General features: G+C 59.3%; 3 protein-coding genes across 6 annotated transcripts; 2 read left to right on the top strand and 1 right to left on the bottom strand.

Moving 5' to 3' along the window:
• The first annotated feature begins 1,921 nt into the window (after nucleotides 1-1,921).
• IGFALS (insulin like growth factor binding protein acid labile subunit) lies at nucleotides 1,922-4,894 on the top strand. Of its 2 annotated transcripts, none has more exons than XM_069029864.1 (2): nucleotides 1,922-1,981; nucleotides 2,564-4,894. In XM_069029864.1, exons 1-2 carry the CDS (start codon nucleotides 1,966-1,968, stop codon nucleotides 4,375-4,377), a joined length of 1,830 nt encoding a protein of 609 aa, XP_068885965.1. In that variant the 5' UTR covers nucleotides 1,922-1,965; the 3' UTR covers nucleotides 4,378-4,894. The 2 variants fall into 2 exon arrangements, with proteins under 2 accessions (XP_068885965.1, XP_068885966.1); XM_069029865.1 differs by having other exon boundaries at nucleotides 1,923-1,981; nucleotides 2,567-4,894.
• Nucleotides 4,895-5,752: 858 nt separating this feature from the next.
• On the bottom strand, nucleotides 5,753-10,366 carry NUBP2 (NUBP iron-sulfur cluster assembly factor 2, cytosolic). Of its 2 annotated transcripts, XM_069029876.1 has the most exons (8): nucleotides 10,319-10,366; nucleotides 8,858-8,976; nucleotides 8,067-8,265; nucleotides 7,655-7,809; nucleotides 7,388-7,498; nucleotides 7,022-7,091; nucleotides 6,301-6,448; nucleotides 5,753-6,092 (listed from the first exon to the last, which is right to left on the bottom strand). In XM_069029876.1, the coding sequence occupies exons 1-7, from the start codon at nucleotides 10,350-10,352 to the stop codon at nucleotides 6,306-6,308; spliced, it is 831 nt and encodes a 276-aa protein (XP_068885977.1). In that variant the 5' UTR covers nucleotides 10,353-10,366; the 3' UTR covers nucleotides 5,753-6,092; nucleotides 6,301-6,305. The 2 variants fall into 2 exon arrangements, with proteins under 2 accessions (XP_068885977.1, XP_068885975.1); XM_069029874.1 differs by having other exon boundaries at nucleotides 5,753-6,448.
• A 351-nt stretch (nucleotides 10,367-10,717) lies between these two features.
• Nucleotides 10,718-19,307, top strand: SPSB3 (splA/ryanodine receptor domain and SOCS box containing 3). 2 transcript variants are annotated; one of them, XM_069029871.1, is made up of 7 exons: nucleotides 10,718-10,788; nucleotides 12,914-13,047; nucleotides 14,600-14,777; nucleotides 15,401-15,588; nucleotides 17,375-17,477; nucleotides 17,890-18,015; nucleotides 18,254-19,307. In XM_069029871.1, the coding sequence occupies exons 2-7, from the start codon at nucleotides 12,934-12,936 to the stop codon at nucleotides 18,598-18,600; spliced, it is 1,056 nt and encodes a 351-aa protein (XP_068885972.1). In that variant the 5' UTR covers nucleotides 10,718-10,788; nucleotides 12,914-12,933; the 3' UTR covers nucleotides 18,601-19,307. The 2 variants fall into 2 exon arrangements, with proteins under 2 accessions (XP_068885972.1, XP_068885971.1); XM_069029870.1 differs by having other exon boundaries at nucleotides 14,597-14,777.
• The last annotated feature ends 2,959 nt before the right edge of the window (nucleotides 19,308-22,266 follow it).

Here is a 22,266-nt window from a genome sequence, read left to right as displayed (position 1 = left end):
GTCCCAGCATCTCCTGCCACAGGAGACGGGACACATCCGGAGGAGAGGTCCCCAGGGAGGTCTAAAGGTGGAGCCAGGCCCAGAGGAGATGCTTCAAGGACCTCTAAAGGTGGGGATGGGTCCAGCTCCTCCCTGCACCACACCCACACTGGGAAGGGATTTCCTTATTTACCCTCCTTATTTTCCCATCGCATCTCGTTTTATATTTCCCCTGGGGAGGGAAATATTGATATTACCCCTGCTGGAGGCAGGGATAAACCTGCTCCCAGCTGCAGGCAGGGCTTGTTTAAACTTCCCAACGAGGTTTTGTGGGTTTTGGCTGGCTGAGCTGTGCTGGTTCAGCTCTTTCTAGCTTCCAGATTGATTACACCTTGTGTCAATATGTGCTCAGTGCCTATTAGTGGGCGCATGTATCCCTATCCCTCATTTCTCCCTCCTGATCTATAAATTCCCAGAAGACAGGATTAAAATAGAGGGGGAGGAGAATTCCACTCGGGGCCAAAAGGGAAGAGAGAAAACAGAGCCTGTGGGAAAGTTGGGTGGCAAGGCTGGAGCCTGGATGTCTCTCTCCAACACCTCTTCCCATGGGCATGGAGATGCCTGGTGAAGAGCTGTGATGTGAGCTGGGGAGATGCCAGGCTCCTGTGGGAAGGGGCAAGGTGGGAGCATGGTGTGGGAACGGTGGGGGAGAGAATCCCTGCTCCACCTGCACCTCCCAAACCAGCCTGGGGGAACCAGGGCTGGGAGGGACAACCCCAGGGGGAGATGCCTGTTCCTGGAGGTGTGGGTGTGAGTGGTGCCAGCCTGGTGCCCCTCCAGGGAGGAAGGGGGCTACCAGGACAGGGGAAGGTTGAGCCATGGCTTTTCCATCTGGCAGCTGCTGGCCGCAGGGCTCCTCTTGCTGGGGCTTTTTCTTTCTTTTTCTTTCCTGGAAACTGGTAAAAGATTCCACAGAAGCTGTGTTGGAGCCTGGTGGGGAAATGACCTGGGACACAGGATGGGGTCAGCGGCCTTCCCGGGGTGGTTTTGATGAGCTGCCAGGGGCAGAGGGTGATCTGGAGCCCTGGAGCATCACCCATCCTCACCCCGCTGGATGGGGGCCTGCCAGAGGAGTGGGGCACCCCCACAGCCACCACCTCACCAGGGGGCCCCTGGCTTTGTTCTCTGTTCCCCCTTTGGCACAGAAGCACTGGGCAGAGCAGGGGGTAGAGCTCCCAGCACCATCCCCACCCATACGGCAAGACAGGAGGGAAAATGGGGAAATGCCCACAGGAGGGGCTGAGGGTTCTGCCCCGAGGTTTTCAGTGCCACACAGGGAAGAGTTTTTTCCCATTTTCCAGCTCATTTCCCACTTGCATCCCCACAAACCCTCAGGTGTTTCAGCCCATCTCATACTAGAGATGATCCCCAAACCTTTAATCCCTGCAGATGCTCCAAGCCCCAGCGTGTGGCTTTTGTGTCCTGATGGAAAGTGAGGACCCAGTGCCAGGGCTTATCCCAGGGCATCCCTGGCAGAGCAAGGCAGGGAAGGGTCAGTGCTGCTGCTCAGAACCCTCCCGGAGCTCAGGGCGCGGTGGTGGGACACCCTGTGAGGTCACCCCATTCCTCCCTCCGCACTCAAAGCCCACACAACCCCCATCCCTGGCAGGACCACCCTCTGCAGAACCCCCATCAGGTTCCTGGACATCTCATTCCGTGCCCCTTTGCCGAGTTGCCCTAAAGGCAGTCCCAGAGCCGGGGGAGCAGCGAGGAGCCCGTGCCGGTGCCACCGAGCCCGTGCCGGTGCCACTGCCGCCGGCCAGGCTGTCCCCGGGGCTCGGCCGCGGCCCGGGCCAGCAGCAGTGGGGTTAAGGCCGGCCGGGCGGGCGGCTGGACAGGCGTCAAGGTGGTTGCTCCATCCATCCCTGCGCAGTCGGAGGGGCTGGAGAGCGGAGCGGGAGCGGGAGCCCTGCCCTGCCCGCCGCCATGAGCACAGGCAAAGGTAAGGCTGGAACTGCTCCCGTCCAGGCTGGGGCTGGGGGGGGACACACGCTGAGACTCTGCCCAGGCTTCAATCACCCTTTGCTCTGCTCCTCCTCCACTGCTAACAGGACATTTTGGGGGCCCCCGAGCTGCCTGGGGGGCTGCAGGCACTGTAGGGCAGAGTCCGAGCCCGGATGGGGAGCGCAGGGATGGGCAAGGGCCGTGGTACTGAGACCCCGCAGGGCTGAGCGAGTCAAAGGGGGGCAGCTGGCGAGGAAGGGGAGAGGGGTCTGGGAGCTTTTCCCTGTAAAAGAGAGAAGCTGCTGCTGTAATATAGAGATGGATTTGGGGGGGTCCCTGAAGCTGAGGGGTCAGAGCTGTGGCAGGAGGGGGGGTGATGATCTTGCACCGTATCCCAAGGGATCCAGCCTCTGAAAACTCCTGCAGCTGCCCCGTGTGTGCAACGGGTTGGGGAGTGACCCCTTCACTCCCCAGCCCCAGCGGTGCAGGCACCCGGCCAGGGGGTCCCAAGGGTGTCCCCTAGAGCAGCCGCAGCCCTGCACTGACAGCGTCCCCTTTCCTCCACCCCCCCCCCCCCCAGCAGGCATCCCCCTCCTGCTCCCCCTGGCCCTGCTGCTGGCTGCAGCCTCCCAGCCCCCCGGGGGGGACCCCTCGAAGGAGCCGGGGGACGGGGACGGCCCGCGCTGCCCCAGCCCCTGCGCCTGCAGCCTGGACGATTACAGCGAGGAGCTGAACGTCTTCTGCAGCGGCCGCAACCTGACGCGCCTGCCCGAGGACGTGCCCCCCAACGCCAAAGCCCTGTGGCTGGACGGCAACAACTTCACGCTGCTGCCGGCCGCTGCCTTCAGGAATTTATCAGCCCTGGACTTCCTGGACCTGCAGAGCAGCCAGCTGGGCTCCGTGGAGCAGCACGCCTTCCACGGGCTGCGCAGCCTCTACCACCTGCACCTGGAGCGCAACCGCCTCAAGCACCTGGCTCCGCACACCTTCCTGCACACCCAGAACCTCGTGTCCCTCAGCCTCAACAACAACCACTTCAGCAAGGTGGAGGAAGGGCTGTTCGCTGGGCTCTCCAACCTCTGGTACCTGAACCTGGGCTGGAACTCGCTGGTGGTGCTGCCTGACAGGGTGTTCCATGACCTGCCCAACCTGAGGGAGCTGATCCTGGCTGGGAACAAGCTGCCCTACCTCCAGCACCAGCTCTTCTGCAGCCTCACCGAGCTGAAGGAGCTGGACCTGAGCGGGAACGCGCTCAAGGGCATCAAGATCAACATCTTTGTCAAGCTGCAGAAGCTGCAGAAGCTGTACCTGAACCACAACCACATCAACGCCATCGCGCCCCGCGCCTTCATGGGCATGAAGTCCCTGCGGTGGCTGGACCTGTCCCACAACCGCCTGGTCTCGCTCTACGAGGACACCTTCCTGGGCCTCCTGAGCCTGCACGTCCTGCGCTTGTCCACCAACTCCATCACCAGCCTGAGGCCCAGGACTTTCAAGGACCTCCAGTTCCTGGAGGAGCTGCAGCTGGGGCACAACCGGATCCGGAGCCTGGCGGAAAGGACCTTCGAGGGGCTGGGCCAGCTGGAGGTGCTCAGCCTCAACAACAACCAGCTGCAGGACATCAGGGCCGGGGCCTTCCTGGGGCTGCACAACGTGGCCGTGATGCACTTGTCTGCCAACTGCATCAAGGTCCTGCCTGACTTTGTCTTCAAGGGGGTCACCAAGCTGCACAGCCTCCACCTGGAGCACAGCTGCGTGGGCAGGATCCGGGCCAACACCTTCTCCGGGCTCTCCAGCCTGCGGCGGCTCTTCCTGCAGCACAACAGCATCTCCCTCATCGAGGACCAGAGCTTCAGCGAACTGCACGAGCTCCTGGAGCTCGACCTGAAGCACAACAGGCTGAGCCACCTTTCGCCCCAGCTCTTTGTGGGGCTGAGCAACCTGGAGTACCTCTTCCTCTCCTCCAACCAGCTCCTGGAGATCTCCCAGGACACCTTCAGCCCGCTCCAGAGACTCTTCTGGCTCGACCTCTCCCACAACCAGCTGGAGACACTGGACAACAGCGTCATCTCCCCCCTGGCCAACCTGCGGTACCTCAGCCTGAGGAATAACTCCCTGGAGACCTTCTCGGTGGCATTCCTGCGCCCCCCCTTCGCCCTGGAGCAGCTCTGGCTGGGGGGCAACACCTGGCACTGCAACTGCTCGCTGAAGGGCCTGCGGGACTTCTCCCTGCAGCACCCCGCGGTGGTCCCGCGCTTCGTGCAGTCGGTGGCCGAGGGGGACGACACCCATGTCCCCATCTACACCTACAACAACCTCACCTGCCTGCACCCCCCGGGCCTGGCGGGGCTGGACCTCCGCGACACCGCTGAGGAGAGCTTTGCTCACTGCTGAGCTGGGCTGGCCCCCCCAGGGACCCTCATCCGCCACCGCCCTGGCCCTGGCCCGGCCTCCCCGGGGCAGCAGCAGCAGCTGGGGCTCTGTGCCCACCCCAGACGAGCACCTCCAGCAGCCGCCTTGCTCAGAAGATGCTGGATGGGCACCAGCCCCCTGGGCTTCAAACTGAGTATTTCAGTCCCTTAATATTTAAATAGCAGCCCCAGGGCAGAGCATGGTTGCTCTCAGCTCCCAGCAGGAGCATCTCTGGATGGGGGAATGCTGCACCCCCCAGCCCTGCAGCCACAGCAAGGGGCAGCCCTGCCCAGGCCAGGACCTTTATGAGACAAAACAAAGCATTTTCCTGCCATGGAGCAGTGGAGAAATCCTAAAAGCCCCCCCAAGCTTAGGGAAGGGGGCAGAGGACTTGCTGTAACAATCCCTTGCAGCAGCAGGTGTAGGCAGGGCACAGAAAGGCACACGTTGCTCACCTGATAAATGGCAGCAGACAAATAAACCTTTGGAGCTATTGCAACCCACCTTGTAAGTTATATTTTTTCCAAAGCTTGTGCTGCCCCCGGCCGGGATTTCTCCCCAGAGCCCCTCAGGGTGAGGGATTCAGGCTCCAGGGGGGCTCCCAGCATTTCCTGCAAGCCCTGGGTGGGTGGCACGTTCCCAGGGAGGGAGCAAGAAATGCCCAGCTATCCCACAGAAGCCAACAGCCCTGAGAGATTCCAGCACTACTGCCTGGCTCTCCAAATCCCAGGTAAGTGTCCAAAGGTCAGACAAAATTTTCCTGGAAAATTGCATGAGGGGAAACCTGCTCGGGTGTGGGTCCTTGTGCAGCAGGAGCAGGGGTGGATGCAGCTCCTGCCCTCCTGCAAGCAGTGCCTGGCTGCTGTAATCCAGCCTCGTTAGTGGAAATCCAGCATTTCCCCATCTTCCCGAAACCTCAGTGAGGATGAGTCCCAAAGGTGGCCAGGGAGGCAGGCAGGAGGGCCTCAGAGTCCAGGAGGGAGGGAGATAAGATGCAAGGCCTTCATTTGCTTCCCCAGCTTAACTCAAGCCTGCAAGAGGACGGCAGGTCCCATGGGAGCAGCAGCCCGTGGGAAGAGGTGCAGGGACACTCGGAAGTGAATGGAGCAGGAACCACCTGGGGACACAGAGGAGCCCCAGGCTGGGGTTGGAGAAGAGCCCATGAAGGGCTGCCAGGGCCAGCTCACTGCAAGACAAGGGACAGGCTGGATCCTGATGCTGTTATAGGAGAGAATCAGCTGAATTCCAGCAAGGAAACCAGGGAAAAGCAGGAAGCACCTTGATGCATGTGACGGGCCAATATTCAGAGCTACAGCGAGGCCTGAAGCCATGGAAGAACAGAAGTCACAGACCTGCATTTTAAGAAGAGTGTTTACTGCCTGGAACCTCGAAAAATATTCCTGAGCCACACACCCCCAGCAGACCCCAAGGCCTCGTTCCCAGCACGATGGGCTGCAGCTCCCAGACAGCTCCCGAAGGCTTTTCCTCACACCCAGCCCACGCCGTGCCCTCACCGCCCGTCAGGAACCAGTGAGCTGAGAATTCTGAGCACAGGGGCCTGGCCTGGCTCCACGTGGGAGCAGCCAGCACGACCCAGCCACTGAAGCAGGCCCTGTGTGATCCATCAGGCAGGGGCAGCGGGAGAAGGCAGCAGCACACGGAGCCGCGATCCAGGTGATCGGAGCCGTCTGGGATCGCTGAGGGAAGAACAGCGCTTGACACAGCAGCTCCAGAGTCTCTTTGGGTCTGAGGGGATGGAGCTGCTTCCCCCTGGCACTGCCAGCAGCAATCTGTGCTCTCCCCTCCCTCCCTCACACCCCCCAGTGAGACAGTTTGAGTTAAACAGCTCCTGCAGCCCCTTCCCGCTGCTGGGGCTGCCAGCCTGGCACCAGTTCAGCTCCACACCCTCCTCAGGAGCTCCTCTGTGATGTATCCAAGATCTGCTGGGCAATGTGAGTCAAGGCAGGGAAGGCAGAGCTCTTGGGAAACTCTTGGATGAAGTCTCTGCCTTCTTCCAAGCTCTGGCTGAGCTGGGGGTCCAGGGGGACGCAGCCTGTGGGACAGGGGAGAGGAGGGTGAGAGCTCGCTCCCTGTACAGCCAGGGTCTGCAGCCAGGGATCAAAAACACACTGCCAGGGTCAACTCCAGTGAAAGGGGTAGGGAAGAGCAGCCACTGCCCTCCCAGAGCTCTCCAGGAGACAATTCTCACTTGCAACCACCTCCTCTGGGCCCAAGACCCCACCCCACCCTGGTGCTTCATGAGAAGGGCTCTCCCCTCTGATCCCAGCCCAGGGACGTGGGCTGATCCCCTCTGATCCCCTGTCCCAGGGACAGGGTTCAGCCCTCAGCCCCCATTTCTCAGGAAGGCTCCAGACATTCCAACATGGTTCTCATGGAACTCCAGGCTTGTTTACGCTGTCACCATGATGTGGCATCACCATCTCTGGCCCAACAGGGCCAGGGGCCAAATGTGAGGAGTTTGGATGGCAGAGAAGCAAAGCACAAACCTCAGCTCTGCCCAGGTGCCTGGGGCTCACAGCCCAGCCCACCCCCCTTCCCTGATGCTCCTTCTCTGTGCTCAGCCCTCCCACAGCACCATGAGATCACCCTGAGCAGAGCCACTCACCCAGGAAGGGCACCCCGGCATGCTTGGCCAGCTCCTCACCTCCCCCTTTGGAGAAGATGTTTGTGCATTCCTGAAGGAATGAGCAGTGAGTCAGGAAGCCCAGAGCCCTGGGTGACAAGGCAGGTGCTGCCAGGCCCTGAGCAGAGCCAGCTCCCCTCCACCCTCCAGCCCCAGGCACTCGCTGTGCCCCCGCCCTCTCCCAGTGCTCCTGAGCAGAGCCCAGAGCTGGCAGCGTCTCCCCTCCCTGGCTCACAGCATCACCCCCATGGCATTTCCCGATTTGCCACCCAAGGCTCAGCACCCCACTAGTACAAGGAAGAGCCCACAAGAGCCCCAAGGCTGGACAATAAGGTCAGGAGAGCTCACAGAGCAGTGAGGGCACACGAAGCCGCTCATGTTCTCCACGATGCCGAGGATCCGCAGTCCCGCCTTCCTACAGAACGTCAGCTCCCGCCTCACATCCCCCACGGACACAGCCTGAGGGGGAACAACAGGAACTGGGGATCCCTCTGCGCACACTGACTGCGGCTCCAGAGCAGATGTGTACAACGAGACAGCCCTGTGCAAACCTGGTGTGCATTTTTTCCCCCTCCAAACCTCCAGCCTGCCAGGAATTCCAGCCCCGTGTCCTACCTGAGGTGTCGTGACCAGGATCGCTCCGAGCAGCTGGAAGGGCCTCAAGGCCTCCACGGTGGAGATGTGCTCGTCGGACGTGCCCGGCGGTGTGTCCACGATGAGGAAGTCCAGGTCCCCCCAGGCCACGTCAGTGAGAAATTGTTTGATCAAAGCTATGGAAATAAAAGGGGCAGATAAAAAAAAACCCAAACCACAACGGGTTTCAGCAGGTGGCTTGGGAGCTGTGGGACAGGGGTTGGGAAGTGCCCTGGGTGACAGGGAGCCAGGGAGAGGGGACAAGGCTGTCTGTCAGCACACCATGTGAGGGATTTAAACCCACCCTTGTGGAACTGGAGCTTCATTCCCCCAAGGAATAACATCTCCAGGAGGCAGCAGCACCTCCAGGAGCGTTCACAGAAGGTTTTGTTACCGTTTTTCTTGGGTCCTCTCCACACCACGGCATCGTCCGGCCTCTCCAGCAGGAAGCCGATGGACATGAGGGCGATGGCCTTGTCCTGGCCCACGAAGACGGGGACCCAGCCACTGTCACACTGGTGCACGGCGCTGTCCTGCACCCTCAGCATGCGGGGGATGCTGGGGCCACACAGGTCCACGTCCAGGATCCCCACCTGGGGACAGGCACAGCCCTTCGGACAGGCCCAGCAACCCCAAGCACCCAACTCTGGGCTGCTCACAGCACTTCCACAACAGCCTCGGCAGTTCAGCAGCCACATTTGAAACACAAATGCTTTACACTTCACGTCCCTCCCGACCTCCTTCTCCCCAAGGAGCATCTCTGGGGTGTTTCCAAGTGCTTTATGCCAGAACCCAAGTGGCACTGGCTGCACAGAGCTTTTAATAAGATCCTCGGGGGATTCAGTCTGTCTCCTGCTCACATGTTTCCTTTTTGTCCCCATTTTAAGAGTCCTTGAGCTCACTCACTTCACCCCACAGAGGGAGTGAGGGTGACACCACAAAGGAGCAAAGTCACATCTCAGGCCAAGTTCAACAACAAATATTGGGTGATTTAAGATAACAGATAAAAGAGAAATGAACTGCAGTATCTGATCCAGGTACCTGAACTGGATCACACTATCACAAATTGCATTTTCCCAGGGAATCCACACACTGCCCACCCACATGGAAAGGGTGGGCAAAACCCAGCCCAGCTGGAGGCTGGAAGGGAAAAGCCAGAGCTCAGCACCCCAAACCCTCTCTCACCTTCTTCCCAGCGCTGCGCAGCGCCAGGGCCAGCTCAGTGGAGATGGTGCTCTTCCCAACGCCGCCCTTCCCGGAGAGTACCAGCAGGATGTGCCGCACCCCGGCCAGGCTGGCTCTGTCTGCAGGGGTATCAGAGTCACAGAACATCCCGAGTGGGAAGGGACCCACAGGGATCACCCAGTCCCACCCAGGCCCTGCACAGACACCCCAACAATCCCACCCTGGGCATCCCTGGCAGCGCTGTCCAAACGCTCCTGGAGCTCTGGCAGCCTCGGGGCCGTGCCCATTCCCTGGGGAGCCTGGGAAGTGCCCAGCACCCTCTGGGGGAAGAACCTTTCCCTGATATCCAGCCTGACCCTGCCTGGCACAGCTCCAGCTGTTCCCTGTCCCTGTCCCAGAGATGGGAGCTGCCCCTCAGGAGGAGCTGCAGCCCCGGTGAGGTCTCACCTCAGTGTAAAGCAGTGGGAAAGAAGAGGTGGATGTGCCACGGGCTTTTTGTCATCAGAAAAGGGACAATAAGAACAATGGCAACAAACAGTGTGTGTGGGGAGCAAAGGCTTGTCCCGGTGACCTCAGTGGCCATTGGCCAGCAGAGCAATAAACACGCACCGGGCTCGTGAGGCTCAGCCCGGGCATGGCCGGAGGCTGCTGGTGAGCTCAGGCCCTTGGCGTTTCCTTCCTCCGTGCCACACCAGTCCCTTCCTGCCAGTCCCACGCTCCACTCCAGCCTTCCTGCCGTTCCCTGCTGTGCTGTCAGCGCTCCCGGCTCTGCTTTGGGCTCAGCTCCCTGGAGCAGGGAGCGCTCGGGACCGCTGTCCCCGGCCCGGGGCAGCACAGGGGGCAGGGGGGCGGCCGGGGCGCTCCAGCCACAGCCGGCAAACGCCACCCGCCCACCTGGGGCCCCGTCACGACCGGGCACGGACTCGAGGGACGGGGCTGGCCCGGCAGCCCAGCGGCACCGGCGGCATGGAGCCCGCATGCACCATGGCAGAGCTCATCCGCACCTCCGCCGACGGTAAAGGCCACGGGGCCCACAGCGGGAAGGGGAGGGGAAGGGGAGGAGAAGGGGGCCGGGAGGGGCGAGACGGGGCCCCGCAGCGAGGCGCTCCCGGGGATACCGCCCGGTGACAGCGGCAGCCCCGCGCCGGGCCCGGTTACTCGGCGCTGTCTTCCGCGGGAGTCGAGCCCGGGCCTCTGGCAAAGCTCAGCGTCACCTCCCCATAACCGGGACCCGCCGCCTATGGGACCCTGGCCCGGCCCGGCGCTCCCCTCACCGGGAGTCGGGCCCAGCACCGCGGCACCGGCTCGGCCCGAGCACCTCGGAACTCCACAGAACCGGGTCCTAACCCCCCACTAGGCCTGGTCATTCCGGGCGGGACGTTCCCCTTGAGGCGAGTAGGGCTCCCCAGACCGAGACCCCAGATCTCGGTTCCTCCAGGCCGCGGCCGCTGCTCTGCTCACCCCCGGCCGTTTCCTCCATGTTGCCTCCCCGCATCCCTCGCTTCCTCCTTCCGCCGGCCCACAGCCCCGCCCCTCAGACTAACAGGCACCGTGTCCAATCGCAGGCCGCGCTCTCACCGAAGAACCCGCCCTCCAGGGCGCCGCAGCCAATCTAGTCCTCGCACTCCCCTTGCATCAGCCAATAGGCTTAGTGCTTTCCCTTCGCGAGCGGCCGCCCAATGGCGCCGCTTCCCGGCGATTGGCACACGAGACAACCAATAGCGAGGGGCTTCTTTAGACCCCGCCCCCTCCGTCCTCCTCCGCATGTGAGTGACAGGACGCCTAGCCAATGGAGAAGGGGCGCGGCGCGGCCGCAGCCAATGGGCGCCTGGGGGGCGGTGCCGGGAGCGGATTGTTTATGTCCCGGGAGGGGAAAGTAGGTCAGAGCGCCGCGGGGCCGGGCCGGGGCAGCGCCGGGCCGGGCCGGGCAGGTGGGCCGGGGGGCTCGGGGGGACGGGCTGGAGGTGGGAGCCGGGGATTGGGGTTTGGCTTAGGGCGGGCCGGGGTTGTGCGACCTAAGCGCGGTGGCCTGGCCTGGCCTTGTCCTGTCCGGCCGCGCCTCAGCTGCCGGGACAGCTGGGGCTCCGGTAGCCGCCCTCGGTGGAACCGCTGCTTCCGTAGCCAGGGAGCCGGGCCGGGCCGGGCCGGGCCGGGCCGGGTCGGGTCGGGTCGGGCAGTCTGCCGTGGTCCCTCCGCGCCGCTCGGTGCCTGGGGAAGTGCTGGGGTAGCGCGGGTCACGCCGCAGCATCGCCTCGGGCCCGCGGAAAGGCCTCAGCGGCCCAGGGCCCCTGAGGGGTGAGGGGCTTTTGTGGCAGCACCGGTGAGACAGCAGGAGCGGGACAGTGGCCGTCCCCTGCGCTGGCACTGCTGAGGCACCTCCAATCCTAGGGGCAGTTCTGGGCAAGGAAAACTCTGGGGGGCTGGAGCGGGTCCAGAGAAGGGAACAGAGCTGGGGAAGGGGCTGGAGCCCCAGGAGCGGCTGAGGGAGCTGGAAAGGGGCTCAGCCTGGAGCAAAGGAGGCTCAGGGGGGACCTTGTGGCTCTGCACAACTCCCTGACAGGAGGGGGCAGCCGGGGGGGGTCGGGCTCTGCTCCCAGGGAACAGGGACAGGAGGAGAGGGAAGGGCCTCAGGCTGTGCCAGGGGAGGTTTAGGTTGGAAATTTGGGAATTTCCTTCATGGGAAGGGTGGTCAGGCACTGGCACAGCTGCCCAGGGCAGTGCTGGGGTCACCATCCCTGGGGGGATTTAAAAGCCGTGTGGATGGGGCACTTGGTGTCATTGGTGGCCTTGGCAGTACTGGGGGAATGTTGGACTCGTTGATCCAAGAGGTCTTTTTCAGCCCTAATGATTCCATGACTGACTCTGTCATCGGTGCTGGATCATGTACTGGGATCTCTGTGCTGACTCTAAGCCCCAACTTTAGCAAGGGCCTGAGGTACAGAGCTGCTCTGTTGGGCTGCTGTGGGTGCCCAACAAAGCTGGAGAAGGCGTTTCTGCTGGGGTTTTAGGTCCTTTCCCAGCATGGCTGTGTGAGCCCTGTGATTCCAGCAGGTGGGATTTCCAGAGCCCTTCAAAGCATCCATGGGCAGCTGCACAGCTGGCTGTGGCTTGGCCTGTCCTGCTTTTCCAGGAGCTGCTGTCCCGCTGGTGACTGAGGCACAGGAGGAACAGGGCCAGGAGCTTTATGGCAGACCCTGGCTTGGGGCTGAGCTGAGGGAGAGGGTTCAAGGGTTACAGCCCTGCGGGTGCCTCTTGGTGGGGAGTTGAATTCTGCAAAGATAAACTTCAGGGAGGTGAGATTGGAAGCTGAGGTTTCCCTGTCACATCCAGTGCAGTGCTCCTGTGTGGCAGCTGGGCTGGCCTGTCAAGCTGTGCACTTGGGAAATCTGTCTCTGAACAACATCCCTGCTGGACTGGGAGACAGGCGGCTGCTTCCCTTCTGCCTGCTGTCCTTGAGGCAAGTTGGGACAGGTCTGTCACAAGCCTAATTTCCCTCCAGAGCAGGAAAGTGGTTTTGCTTCTTCTCCCAGCACTGAGAGAAAAGGCTTTGCTCAGAGGGCAGTTGCAGGTGGACAACCTTCGCTGCAGTGGGGCTGGGGCAGTGCAGGTGGCCAGAGCCAGGACAGCTGCTGGAGGGTCGCTGGGCACCAGGGAGGCCGTGTGTTGGAGCTCTAGTGGAAGGTGTCCCTGCCTATGGCAGGGGGTGGAACGAGATGAGCTTGAAGGTCCTTCAACCCCAAACAATTCTGTGATTCTGACGGCCCTGAAGCTGCTCAGGCCAGGTGAGAGGTGGTGGCTGGATCCAATTCCTGCCGTGAGGCAGCTGCTGCCACCACCACCGCATATTGGGAGTGTTTCTAGGGGCCAGCTGAACACCTGGCTCACGGAGGAGTTGACCTTGGGTGGAGAAAGAGAAGTTCAGGTGAAATTTGCAAAGGTGCAGCTGGAACTTCCTTTGCGTCGGCTGATCTTGTGCTGGTCCCCCGGGGGGGTTTGGTGACCCAGGGAGTGGCCATGGGACGTGGCAGAAGTGTAACCTCGTGTCCCTTTCCCCAGCCTACCTGTCTGGGAGCAGCATGGCGCGGCGCCCGCGGAGCAGCCGGGCCTGGCACTTTGTGCTCAGCGGGGTCCGGCGCGAGGCCGACGGCCGGGCCGGTGCACGGGGCTGGGGCTACGACTCTGATGGGCAGGTAGGCGGGGCTCAGGGGGCTCTGGGTGGCTCTGGGTGGCACAGGGGACGTTTTCCTTTCCCTGCTATCAGGTCTGACCTGGCCAAAAGCAGAAAGGATTTAATAATGGTCAGTATTGATGCTAAGCTAAATGCTTTTTTAAGCACAGAATGGGTGTGTCATACATAAAGTACATACAATATTTTTAAATACTGTTCTGGAAGTAGAGCTCTAGATAAGTGTGTGAAGTGGATCTGTTCCCTAATCTGGCTCGCTGTGCTCCCTCCTGGGCTGTGAGGCCCTTGGAGATGGTAGTGGAGATTGTGAGGCAGTGTCTTCAGACTGAGATTTCCTCACATTTCCTGCTCTGTGATGTGAACATCACTTCTGAACCTGGTCCAGGTGTGCTGGAGATGGGAACACAGCAGGGAGAGCAGGAGTAAAACAAGGCAAGGAGTGACTGATTTGCCTCTGCCATCATTCCCTCTTTTCCCTCATACTTGAGTGTGTGAGTTGAGTTCCCTGTGCAGTGGTGGGGACACAAGGAGCTGCTCCAGGAGCTTCAGGGCCACACTGAAGCCATGAGGCCACTGCCAGAGCACAGTGTCCAGACCCAGGCACTGTGCTCCCAGAAAACAAGCAGTTTTCTGTGCCTGCAGTCATGGGAATGACAGGATTTCTACGTGGCAGTACTTAGGAAAGTCAGAAGTTAGGAAAGACAGAACCCAAGCTCTTGGGTCTGCAGGCCAGAGGAGATCTGGGCAGTACATATGTAAGCCCAAGTAGTTTCAATTCCCTGTCTTACACAGCTGCAAGAACATGAGTTTAAAGGATTTTTGTCATTAAATACCCCTTACCTTGGGAGCGAATAACAAGCAGGTACACCTGAGCAGTGTGTAAACCTAGAGTAACTCGCTGCAATCAGTGATAAGAGAATCCCTTAGGCAACACCATAACACAGGGGTGAAACTGGGCTGTGACTCCCACAGTGTCTAGTCCAGGATCACTTTTGTCTCTTGGCACTGGGGAACAGTAAATCAGGTTTTTGTGTTCATGAATGTAAACAAAAGCCCTTTAATCCTGCCCTGGGTTCCCCGTGGGCCTGTCTGCAGCGCTGGCCTGAGGAGCTGCAGCCGTGCTGCTCAACTGGCTCCCTTTGTTCTGCCCCCTCTCCCTTCTCCCCCTTGTGTGTCCCAGGCTTCTCACAGCCTCTCCAGAGCAGTGCTCAGCTCTGCTGATGGCTGGAACCTGCCTGGTGAAAGCCAAAGCTTCAGCACAGAATTTCCTTCAAAATGTGTGCTCCAGACTTGTGACCCTGCTGTGACAGCTCCTTGTCCCCAGCAGGCACAAAGAACGTACCTGCACCGCAGAGCGCTGAGAGGTCCCTGCAGCTCAGCAGGCACTGTCCATGTCCCAAAGCAGGGTGATGCCATGGGCACAGCCTCCCTGTGTGACAGGCCAGGACATGACATGAGCCTGGGGATGTCCCTGCACAGCCCTCAGGGAGCTCTGCCAGCCCAGCTCCCACGCCCAGGGATGCCCAGCAGCGACCATTCCCTGTTCTCCCCAGCAGCACAGCGACTCGGACTCGGAGCCGGAGTTTTCCTCCCTGTCTCCCTCCATCCCGAGCGCCATCCCTGTGACTGGAGAGTCCTACTGCAACTGTGAGAACCAGAGTGAAGCTCCCTACTGCTCCAGCCTGCACGCCCTGCACCGCGTCCGTGACTGCCGCTGCGGCGAGGAGGATGAGTGTAAGGGGTCCCCTGGGGCTCGGGATGGGGGGGGCCCTGCAGTGTCCCGTTCCTGTCCCAGCATTCCTTTGTTTACATCCTGAGGCTGTAGGAGGATTACCAGCCTGTGCCTGCTGTCATGTTTCCAGGGCTCAGGGCTGAGCTGTGACAGCATCAGCTCTCACCTCTGGGACCTGCTTTCCGATCCGGCTTAGGCCACAAGTGAAACAGAGCCGGTGCTTAGGGCCCTCCTGATCCCTGCAATGGCTGGTGGGGTGCCAGGCTCGGAGCACAGAGTGGGCTTGGGCTGGCTGGGAGAGCCTGTGGCATGGCAGAGCCACCCCTTGATCCCATGAGGAGTGTGGGGAGAAGGGAGGCTCTGCCTGGTGTCAGCCAGAATTGGGCCTGGTGAATGCTGCCAGCTTTGGAGCATTGATCCATCCCTGGTGGGGCACTGCGGAATAGTTCAGGCCTCAAGCAGTTCTCTGATGTGCACAGCCTAAGATTTACCCTCTTAAACTGTAAGGGAAACATAAACAAACCCACCAACAGCCTTCAAAACAAACATCCACCCGTGCTTTGGCTTGGGGGTAGTTCCCTGAAGGTCTTTGCCCATCCTTGTCCCCTCTGTGCTTCCTCAACAGATTTCGACTGGGTGTGGGATGACCTGAACAAGTCGACGGCCACCCTGCTGACGTGTGACAACCGCAAGGTGAACTTCCACATGGAGTACAGCTGTGGCACGGCCGCCATCCGCGGCAACAAGGAGCTGGCAGATGGGCAGCACTTCTGGGAGATCAAGATGACCTCCCCGGTGTATGGCACTGACATGGTACGTGTGGGGCACACAGAAATGCCCACGGTTTTGGACAGGAGCTGGCAGGATGCGGTTCCACCACAGCAGATCAGGTTTGAGGCTGTCTGGAAGTGCACAAGTGCCTGGGGACCTGATGAGATGCATCCATGGGATCTGAGGGAACTGGTGAAGTGGTGTAGCCACTATCTGTCATATTTGAGAAGCTGTGGCAGTCTGGTGAAGTTCCCAGTGACTGGAAAAGAGGAAACTTAACCCCCATTTTTCAAAAGGGAAATAAGGAAGATCTGGGGAAGTACAGGCTGGCCAGTCTCACCTCTGTGCCTGGCAGTCATGGAGCAAATCCTTTTGGAAACTATGCAAAGGCTCGTGGAAAAAGTGGAGGCGGTTGATGACGTCCATCAGGGCTTCACTAAGGGCAAATCCTGCCTGACAGATGCAGTGGCCTTCTGTGATGGGGTTGCAGTGTTGGTGCATGAGGGAAGAGGAACTGATCTCATCTACTTGAATTTGGGCAAAGGATTTGTTGCTGCCTTGCATGGCATCTCTCACCTGGAGAGACAGGGATTTGACAGAGGGACCACTTGGTGGGCATGGAATTGTCTGGATGGTCACATGCAAAGAGTTGGAGTCAACAGAGACCAGTTACAAGCCCCATTGCTCAGGGGCTGGCATTGGGGCCAGTACTGGACATGGACATGGGATCAGGGCACTCTCAGCCAGGCTGGAGCTCACACCCAGCTCTGTGGGGAGGTGACACCCTGGAGGGGAGAGGTGGGGCATCCAGAGGGGCCTGGACAGGCTGGAGAGGTGGGGCCATGGGAAAAAAGTTCAACAAAGCCAAGTGCCAGTGCTGCACCTGGGTCAGGGCACTAATCCAGGCTGGGCAGAGAATGGATCGAGAGCAGCCCTGGGAGAAGGATGTGGAGTGTTGGAGGATGAGAAATGGACATGGCCTGGTCATGTTCACCCAGACACCCCCCATGCCCTGGGCTGAGCCCCAGCGTGGGCAGCAGGGGAGGGGGGATTCTGTCCCTGTGCCCCCTCAGGTGAGACCCCACCTGCAGAGCTGCCCCAGCCCTGGGGCCAACAGCAGAGGGACGAGGAGCTGCTGGAGAGAGTCCAGGGGAGGCCACAGAGGTTCTTCAAGGGCTGGAGCCCCTCTGCTCTGGAGCCAGGCTGGGAGAGCTGGGGGTGCTCACCTGGACAAGAGAAGGCTCCAGGGAGAGCTCAGAGCCCCTTGCAGGGCCTAAAGGGGCTCCAGGAGAGCTGCAGAGGGACTGGGGACAAGGGATGGAGAGACAGGACACAGGGAATGGCTTCCCAGTGCCAGAGGGCAGGGATAGATGGGATATTGGGAAGGAATTGTTCCCTGGGAGGGTGGGCAGGCCCTGGCACAGGGTGCCCAGAGCAGCTGTGGCTGCCCCTGGATCCCTGGCAGTGTCCAAGGCCAGGTTGGACATTGGGGCTTGGAGCAGCCTGGGCTAGTGGAAGGTGTCCCTGCCCATGGCAGGGGGTGGAATGGGATGAGCTTTAAGGTCCCTTCCAACTCAAACCATTCCATGACTATGAACAGGACAGTGACCTTCAGCAGTTCAGCTGGGCCTCCTCACTTAGGAAAGGAAATTGAAGCTGGGAGCCTTCAGCTCCACCCTGAAACCTCTGACTTGGCTTGACCAACCCCTCTGGGTGTTTTGGACTGAGCCAAGAAGAGGAGGGAAGAACTGGAGGTGGAATGTGGTTGTGTTTTGCTGCTTGAAAAAGACACTGAGCTTGTGTTCTTACTCCCTGCTTTGCCTCCCAGATGGTGGGAATTGGGACGTCCGATGTGAACCTGGACAAGTACCGCCACACCTTCTGCAGCCTGCTGGGCAAGGACGAGGACAGCTGGGGACTCTCTTACACAGGTAACACAGACAGGGTGGCTGGATGGGCAGCAGTAGCCCAAGAGGTGCCCCCAGACCTGTGAATCCCTTCATTAAGGACACCAGAGCAGCTGCCGACAGCTCACAGCCCTTGGAGCGTCTCTCCTGGGCCATGTTTTGCAGAGCCCTTAGACCTGGTGTGGGACCCTCCAGGGCACCAGGGTGCTACTGTCACATCACCACTTTGGGGTTTCAGTGCTGCTCCCTGCACCCTGGAGTTGTAAAACCACAACTTTCCCCTTTCTAGCAGCCACTCTGGGATGGGAGGGCAAGGATCAGGCAGTGCAGGGATGTTTCTGGCACTGAGCGAGGCTGTACCAGCAGCGTGGGAGTTGGGATGAATTCCTGGAGTGCAGATTTTCCACAGAATGCCATTTTTTGGGTGTGTTTTCAGGACTGCTGCATCACAAGGGAGACAAAACAAACTTCTCCTCGAGGTTTGGCCAGGGCTCCATTATTGGGGTGCATTTGGACACGTGGCACGGGACGCTCACATTCTTCAAGAACCGCAAGTGCATAGGTGAGAGCCAGGGATGGGGTGGGAGGAACTCGAGTCTGGCTGCAGCAGAAAACACTGGGAAAGCAGAAGACCAAGGTGTGAAGTGAGTGGGGGGGAAGATCACATTTCTTGTTTAATAGATTGGGAGTTCAGAAAGCTTTTCCCAAGAGCTTTGCAGTTAATGGGCTCGGGGTAGGTGAGAGGGGGGAGATCCCTCTGTCTAAACTAACATGCCCTCCCTGGTGCTGTGCCCTGGCAGGGGTGGCAGCCACGAAGCTGCAGAACAAGAAGTTTTACCCCATGGTGTGCTCGACGGCGGCCAAGAGCAGCATGAAGGTGATCCGGTCCTGTGCCAGCTGCACGTCCCTGCAGTACCTGTGCTGCTTCCGCCTGCGCCAGCTCCTGCCCGACTACGTGGACACGCTGGAGGTGCTGCCCCTGCCCCCAGGACTCAAGCAGGTGCTGCACAACAAACTGGGCTGGGTCTTGAGCATGAACTATAGCACGTCGAAGCCTTCCTCCTCCTCGTCCTCGGGGAGCGACTCGGACAGCTCGTGCAGCTCGGATGCGGAGGCCTGCCAAAGGAAGAGGTGCAGGAGGACATAATGGCTCTGCACACCAGGTGGGTGGGGGTTTGTTGTGTTGCCTGTGAGGGCCAGCCAAGCCTGATGCACCTCTTCCTTCATGGGGACATCCATTTCTACGTGTTGGCAAAGATTTCTCCAGTGCTGTGGAAATCTTTGGCCTCGACATCCATCGCAGGCTTTTAGAAGAGTTGCTGGCTCCAAGAGATGCCAGTTCTGACACAAGAAAATTGTGGTGAAATATCTGAGCTTCATCTCCTGACTTGCTATGGAAGCCAGCACCTCTTCCTGAAGGATCTCTCTTCTCCCTGTTGGCACAGACAACGTTTAAGAAATTGGACTTGATGACAGGAGTTGGACTTGATAATCTTTGTGGCTCCTTTCCAGCTCAGGATATTGTGATGATTAAGGCGGCCTCCTGGTTGGAGTGTACTGGATTCCAGTCAGACAATGGACCTGACTCATCGAGACACAATCCCAGGCCAGTCCTCTCCTCTCTGTGTGTAGGTTTGGTGTCTGCCATGACCTCGTCCCGCTCTGGGGCACAACAGAGCAGCAGCTGGAGGGAAAGGGCCCCCAGAGACACTGCTGGGAGCAGGTACAGGAGCTGAGCTGTGGGTGGTCTTCCTCGAGCCCCCGGGGACTTTGAATTGCTTTGCATGTTGGTTCCTGCTGCTTCTCCTCTGTCCAAGACTGTGTTAAACTGTACTAATAAAAGTAGAAGCTGTCTGTTGTTCCTCTTGGGGCCCTTGAAGGCAGGAGGCTGCAGGTGCTTGTCAAAAACAGCCTGGGCAGCAGCGTGGAGGGGAGGTTTTGGCTGCAGCAGTTGTGTGTCAGAGCTGGAGGAGGTGAAGGCAGCAGAGATGCCCTTGTCTCTGTGCAGGGCTCTTGTGCTTCCCACTGAACCAGAAGTCTGGCTGGGGTGATGTTCAGTAGAGCCAGGCTGATGCCTGTGGCTGTGCACTGGGAGGGTTTATAGTGCCTGTCCTCTGGCAGGTCATGCTGGAACAAACACCCCAAACCCCCACCCCAGAGCCTGGCAATCAGAGCCACCTCTCCAAGACTTTGTGGTCATGCTGAGAGGAAATGCGGGATTAGGATCCGGACAAGTGACTAATTGTGTAGTGGCCTCGTGCCACTGCCAGGGAATGGGCTCTGTGCTCCCACAGGACTGGTGCCAGTCCCTGCAGGGCCTGTGGTCAGCCCGTGGGGCTTTTCCCCAGCCTGTGAGCTCTCTTCTGGTGGACAGCTGAGGATTCAGCGCTGAGCTGGTGCTGTCAGCCTTGCAAGGGAAGCGGAAAGCGGAACAGGGCTGAGGTATGGACAGGAAATGGCTTTTAACCAGTTCTCTCTGTTGGTTTCCTCCCAACAAGTTCCAGCTGCTGCCTTTTCCTTTCCCATCACAGACCCCCATAGGGTCAGGTAAAACTTGCACCATGTGCACTTACTCCCTGCTGAGCTCATTCAGGGCTTTGAATGAGAACCTTACTGCAGCAGTAAGGCCCTGTCCATGCCTCTGGATCCGTGCTGCAGCCAGAACAAGCTTGCCTGGTTTGCTCTTCCCCAGAAACTGATTCAGGCAGCAGCAGCTGGAGGCAGAGGAATCCCTGGCAGGGAGGAAGGTGGTTTGGAGGGGCCCTCCTGCTCCTGCAGCACTGGTTGTTCCAAGTTCCAAGGGAGGAAGTTCAGGAGTTCTGTGTCACTGCGGAAAGCCCCAGTGACCAATTCCCAACCTCAGCAGGCACTGGGGGAGCCCTGACCCACCCCCGTCCTGGCTGTGGCTATTTCTGAGTAATAATGGAGCATATGCTTTGGGAAAAGAGAATCCCATCCTAACCCACCATTCCCCATAGATTTTCTACAGCTTATCCAGCATTTTCTTGTGTTGGGAGTTCAGTGAACAAACTCCCCTGCTCTGCCCTGAGCTGTGTTACCCCAAGGATGTAGTTCCCCTCTGGCCAGCTGGTTTTGACAGTTGGCAGGTGTTTTCCAAAGTGCCTCAAACAGGACCCACCTGTCCCTGGAAGCCACAGCAGGATCTACAGAAACAGATCCCACAAAGAGCCAGAGCAGGACATGCAGTCAGGACAGGCTGAAGAAAACACATGGCTTGTCCAACACCTCACCTGCAAAGACAGAGCTACCCCCAGCCCCTGTTCCACCATTCCTTAGCTCTCACAGGAGACAGACAGCTTTCCAGCCAGTGGGATAGAAAGCTGGGGGAGCTAAAAGAGGAAATGAGAGCCAAGAGGCTGAAGAAAGCATCTGTAAGGAGACATTTATTGATGTGCAAGTCTCTGTTCTGAAGGAGAATCAGCTGCTTCCCCTGGCCAGGCTCCTGGCTGCAGCTCAGCCCCAGCTGAGCACTGGCAGATAAAAGGAGTGACCAGCACCACCCACAGTCCCTCTGCGGGGACCAGGACAGAACCAGAACAAGGCTGGGCTTAGAGATGTGGCAGGGCCAGCTTGCCCTGGCACAGTGGTCTCTGCCACTGGTGTCCCATGTCACTGGGATGCTCAGAGGGTGTCATTTGTCACCTTCTGTGCTGCATTCTCCGTGGGCCTTTGAGCACATGAGAAGAGGCAGCAGTTAGCACAGATGCTCTAGAAGACCCCAGTCTTCCCTGCAGGACTCAACCCCATTGTTACAGTGAGGATCCATGACTGAGCCTTCATCCAAACATATCAGGATGGGGGGATACATCTATCACCTGGAAACAGACCTTGCCCACACTCAGTGGTGTGCTGTCTCTCCAGAGAGAGCTGTAAAGCCACTTCATCAAATCCTAGAATGGTTTGGATTGGGAGGGACCTTAAAGCCCATCTTGTTCTACCCCCTGCCATGGCAGGGACACCTTCCACTAGCCCAGGCTGCTCCAAGCTCCATCTAACCTGGCATTGGACACTGCCAGGGATCCAGGGGCAGCCACAGCTGCTCTGGGCACCCTGTGCCAGGGCCTCCCCACCCTCCCAGGGAGCAATTCCTTCCCAATATCCCATCCATCCCTGCCCTCTGGCACTGGGAAGAAACACATATTCAAAGAGGCTGTGCTGATGACAGAGACCAAAGCTCCAGGGGACGGAAAAGGACAGGAGAGTATTTGATTACATGAGATTATAGAAAAAAATGTTGTCAGAGTTCCTCATCTAGTAGGAGTTTTATATGATTAATGTTCACAAAAACAAGCACTTGCTGATAAAAATGTGCCTTCATCCATTGGCTGAGCTGCTGTCAGAAGGGTCAGAGCATCCCAGTCTAATCCTGCTCCTGCTGCGCTCAGTCGGGAACAGCAGAAAGCTCAGGGGTGTGTGTGGGGGGGAGATCTCGGTGAGCTAAAGCAGCTCCCTGAAGGTTCAGACAGCAGAAGAGCAAGAGAAGTGTGGGGTACACCATGAGGAGAGTTTGGTGTCCTGTGTAAAGCCCTCACACTTGTGGGGTGACACATTTTCTGCCTGAGGGGCTGTAGCTGTCACACTGCAGCAGCAGCCACTGGGACATCAAAACCAGAGCTGAGGGACAGACCATGGGGGACAGTGGATGCCCCAACAATCCCTGAGCTGTCCTGGCTGGCTGGGCAACCAAAGGTATCACCAGGGGAACATGGCACGATGATGTGAGCAGGTCCTGGGAAGTGAGACCACAGCAGGGAGGCCTGGGAGGGCCAACGGGAGGGTGAGCAGGCACTGC

Source organism: Aphelocoma coerulescens, chromosome 14 (assembly GCF_041296385.1).
Source record: "Aphelocoma coerulescens isolate FSJ_1873_10779 chromosome 14, UR_Acoe_1.0, whole genome shotgun sequence".
In the NCBI taxonomy this organism is placed as follows: Eukaryota; Metazoa; Chordata; class Aves; order Passeriformes; family Corvidae; genus Aphelocoma; species Aphelocoma coerulescens.
This window is presented reverse-complemented; position numbering and strand designations above follow the sequence as displayed.

Excerpts from the sequence above, each read along its gene's own strand:
- NUBP2 (XM_069029874.1), bottom strand. The coding sequence starts at position 10,352 with ATGCGGGGAGGCAACATGGAGGAAACGGCCGGGG. Across the intron at positions 7,092-7,387 it reads TCGTGTGCCCTCACTGCTCT|GAATGCACAAACATCTTCTC; the intron begins GTGAGCTCTCCT and ends TCATTCCTTCAG. Across the intron at positions 6,449-7,021 it reads TGCCGGGGTGCCCTTCCTGG|GCTGCGTCCCCCTGGACCCC; the intron begins GTGAGTGGCTCT and ends CCTGTCCCACAG.
- SPSB3 (XM_069029870.1), top strand. The coding sequence starts at position 12,934 with ATGGCGCGGCGCCCGCGGAGCAGCCGGGCCTGGCACTTTGTGCTCAGC. Across the intron at positions 14,778-15,400 it reads CTGCGGCGAGGAGGATGAGT|ATTTCGACTGGGTGTGGGAT; the intron begins GTAAGGGGTCCC and ends CTTCCTCAACAG. Across the intron at positions 18,016-18,253 it reads CAAGAACCGCAAGTGCATAG|GGGTGGCAGCCACGAAGCTG; the intron begins GTGAGAGCCAGG and ends GTGCCCTGGCAG.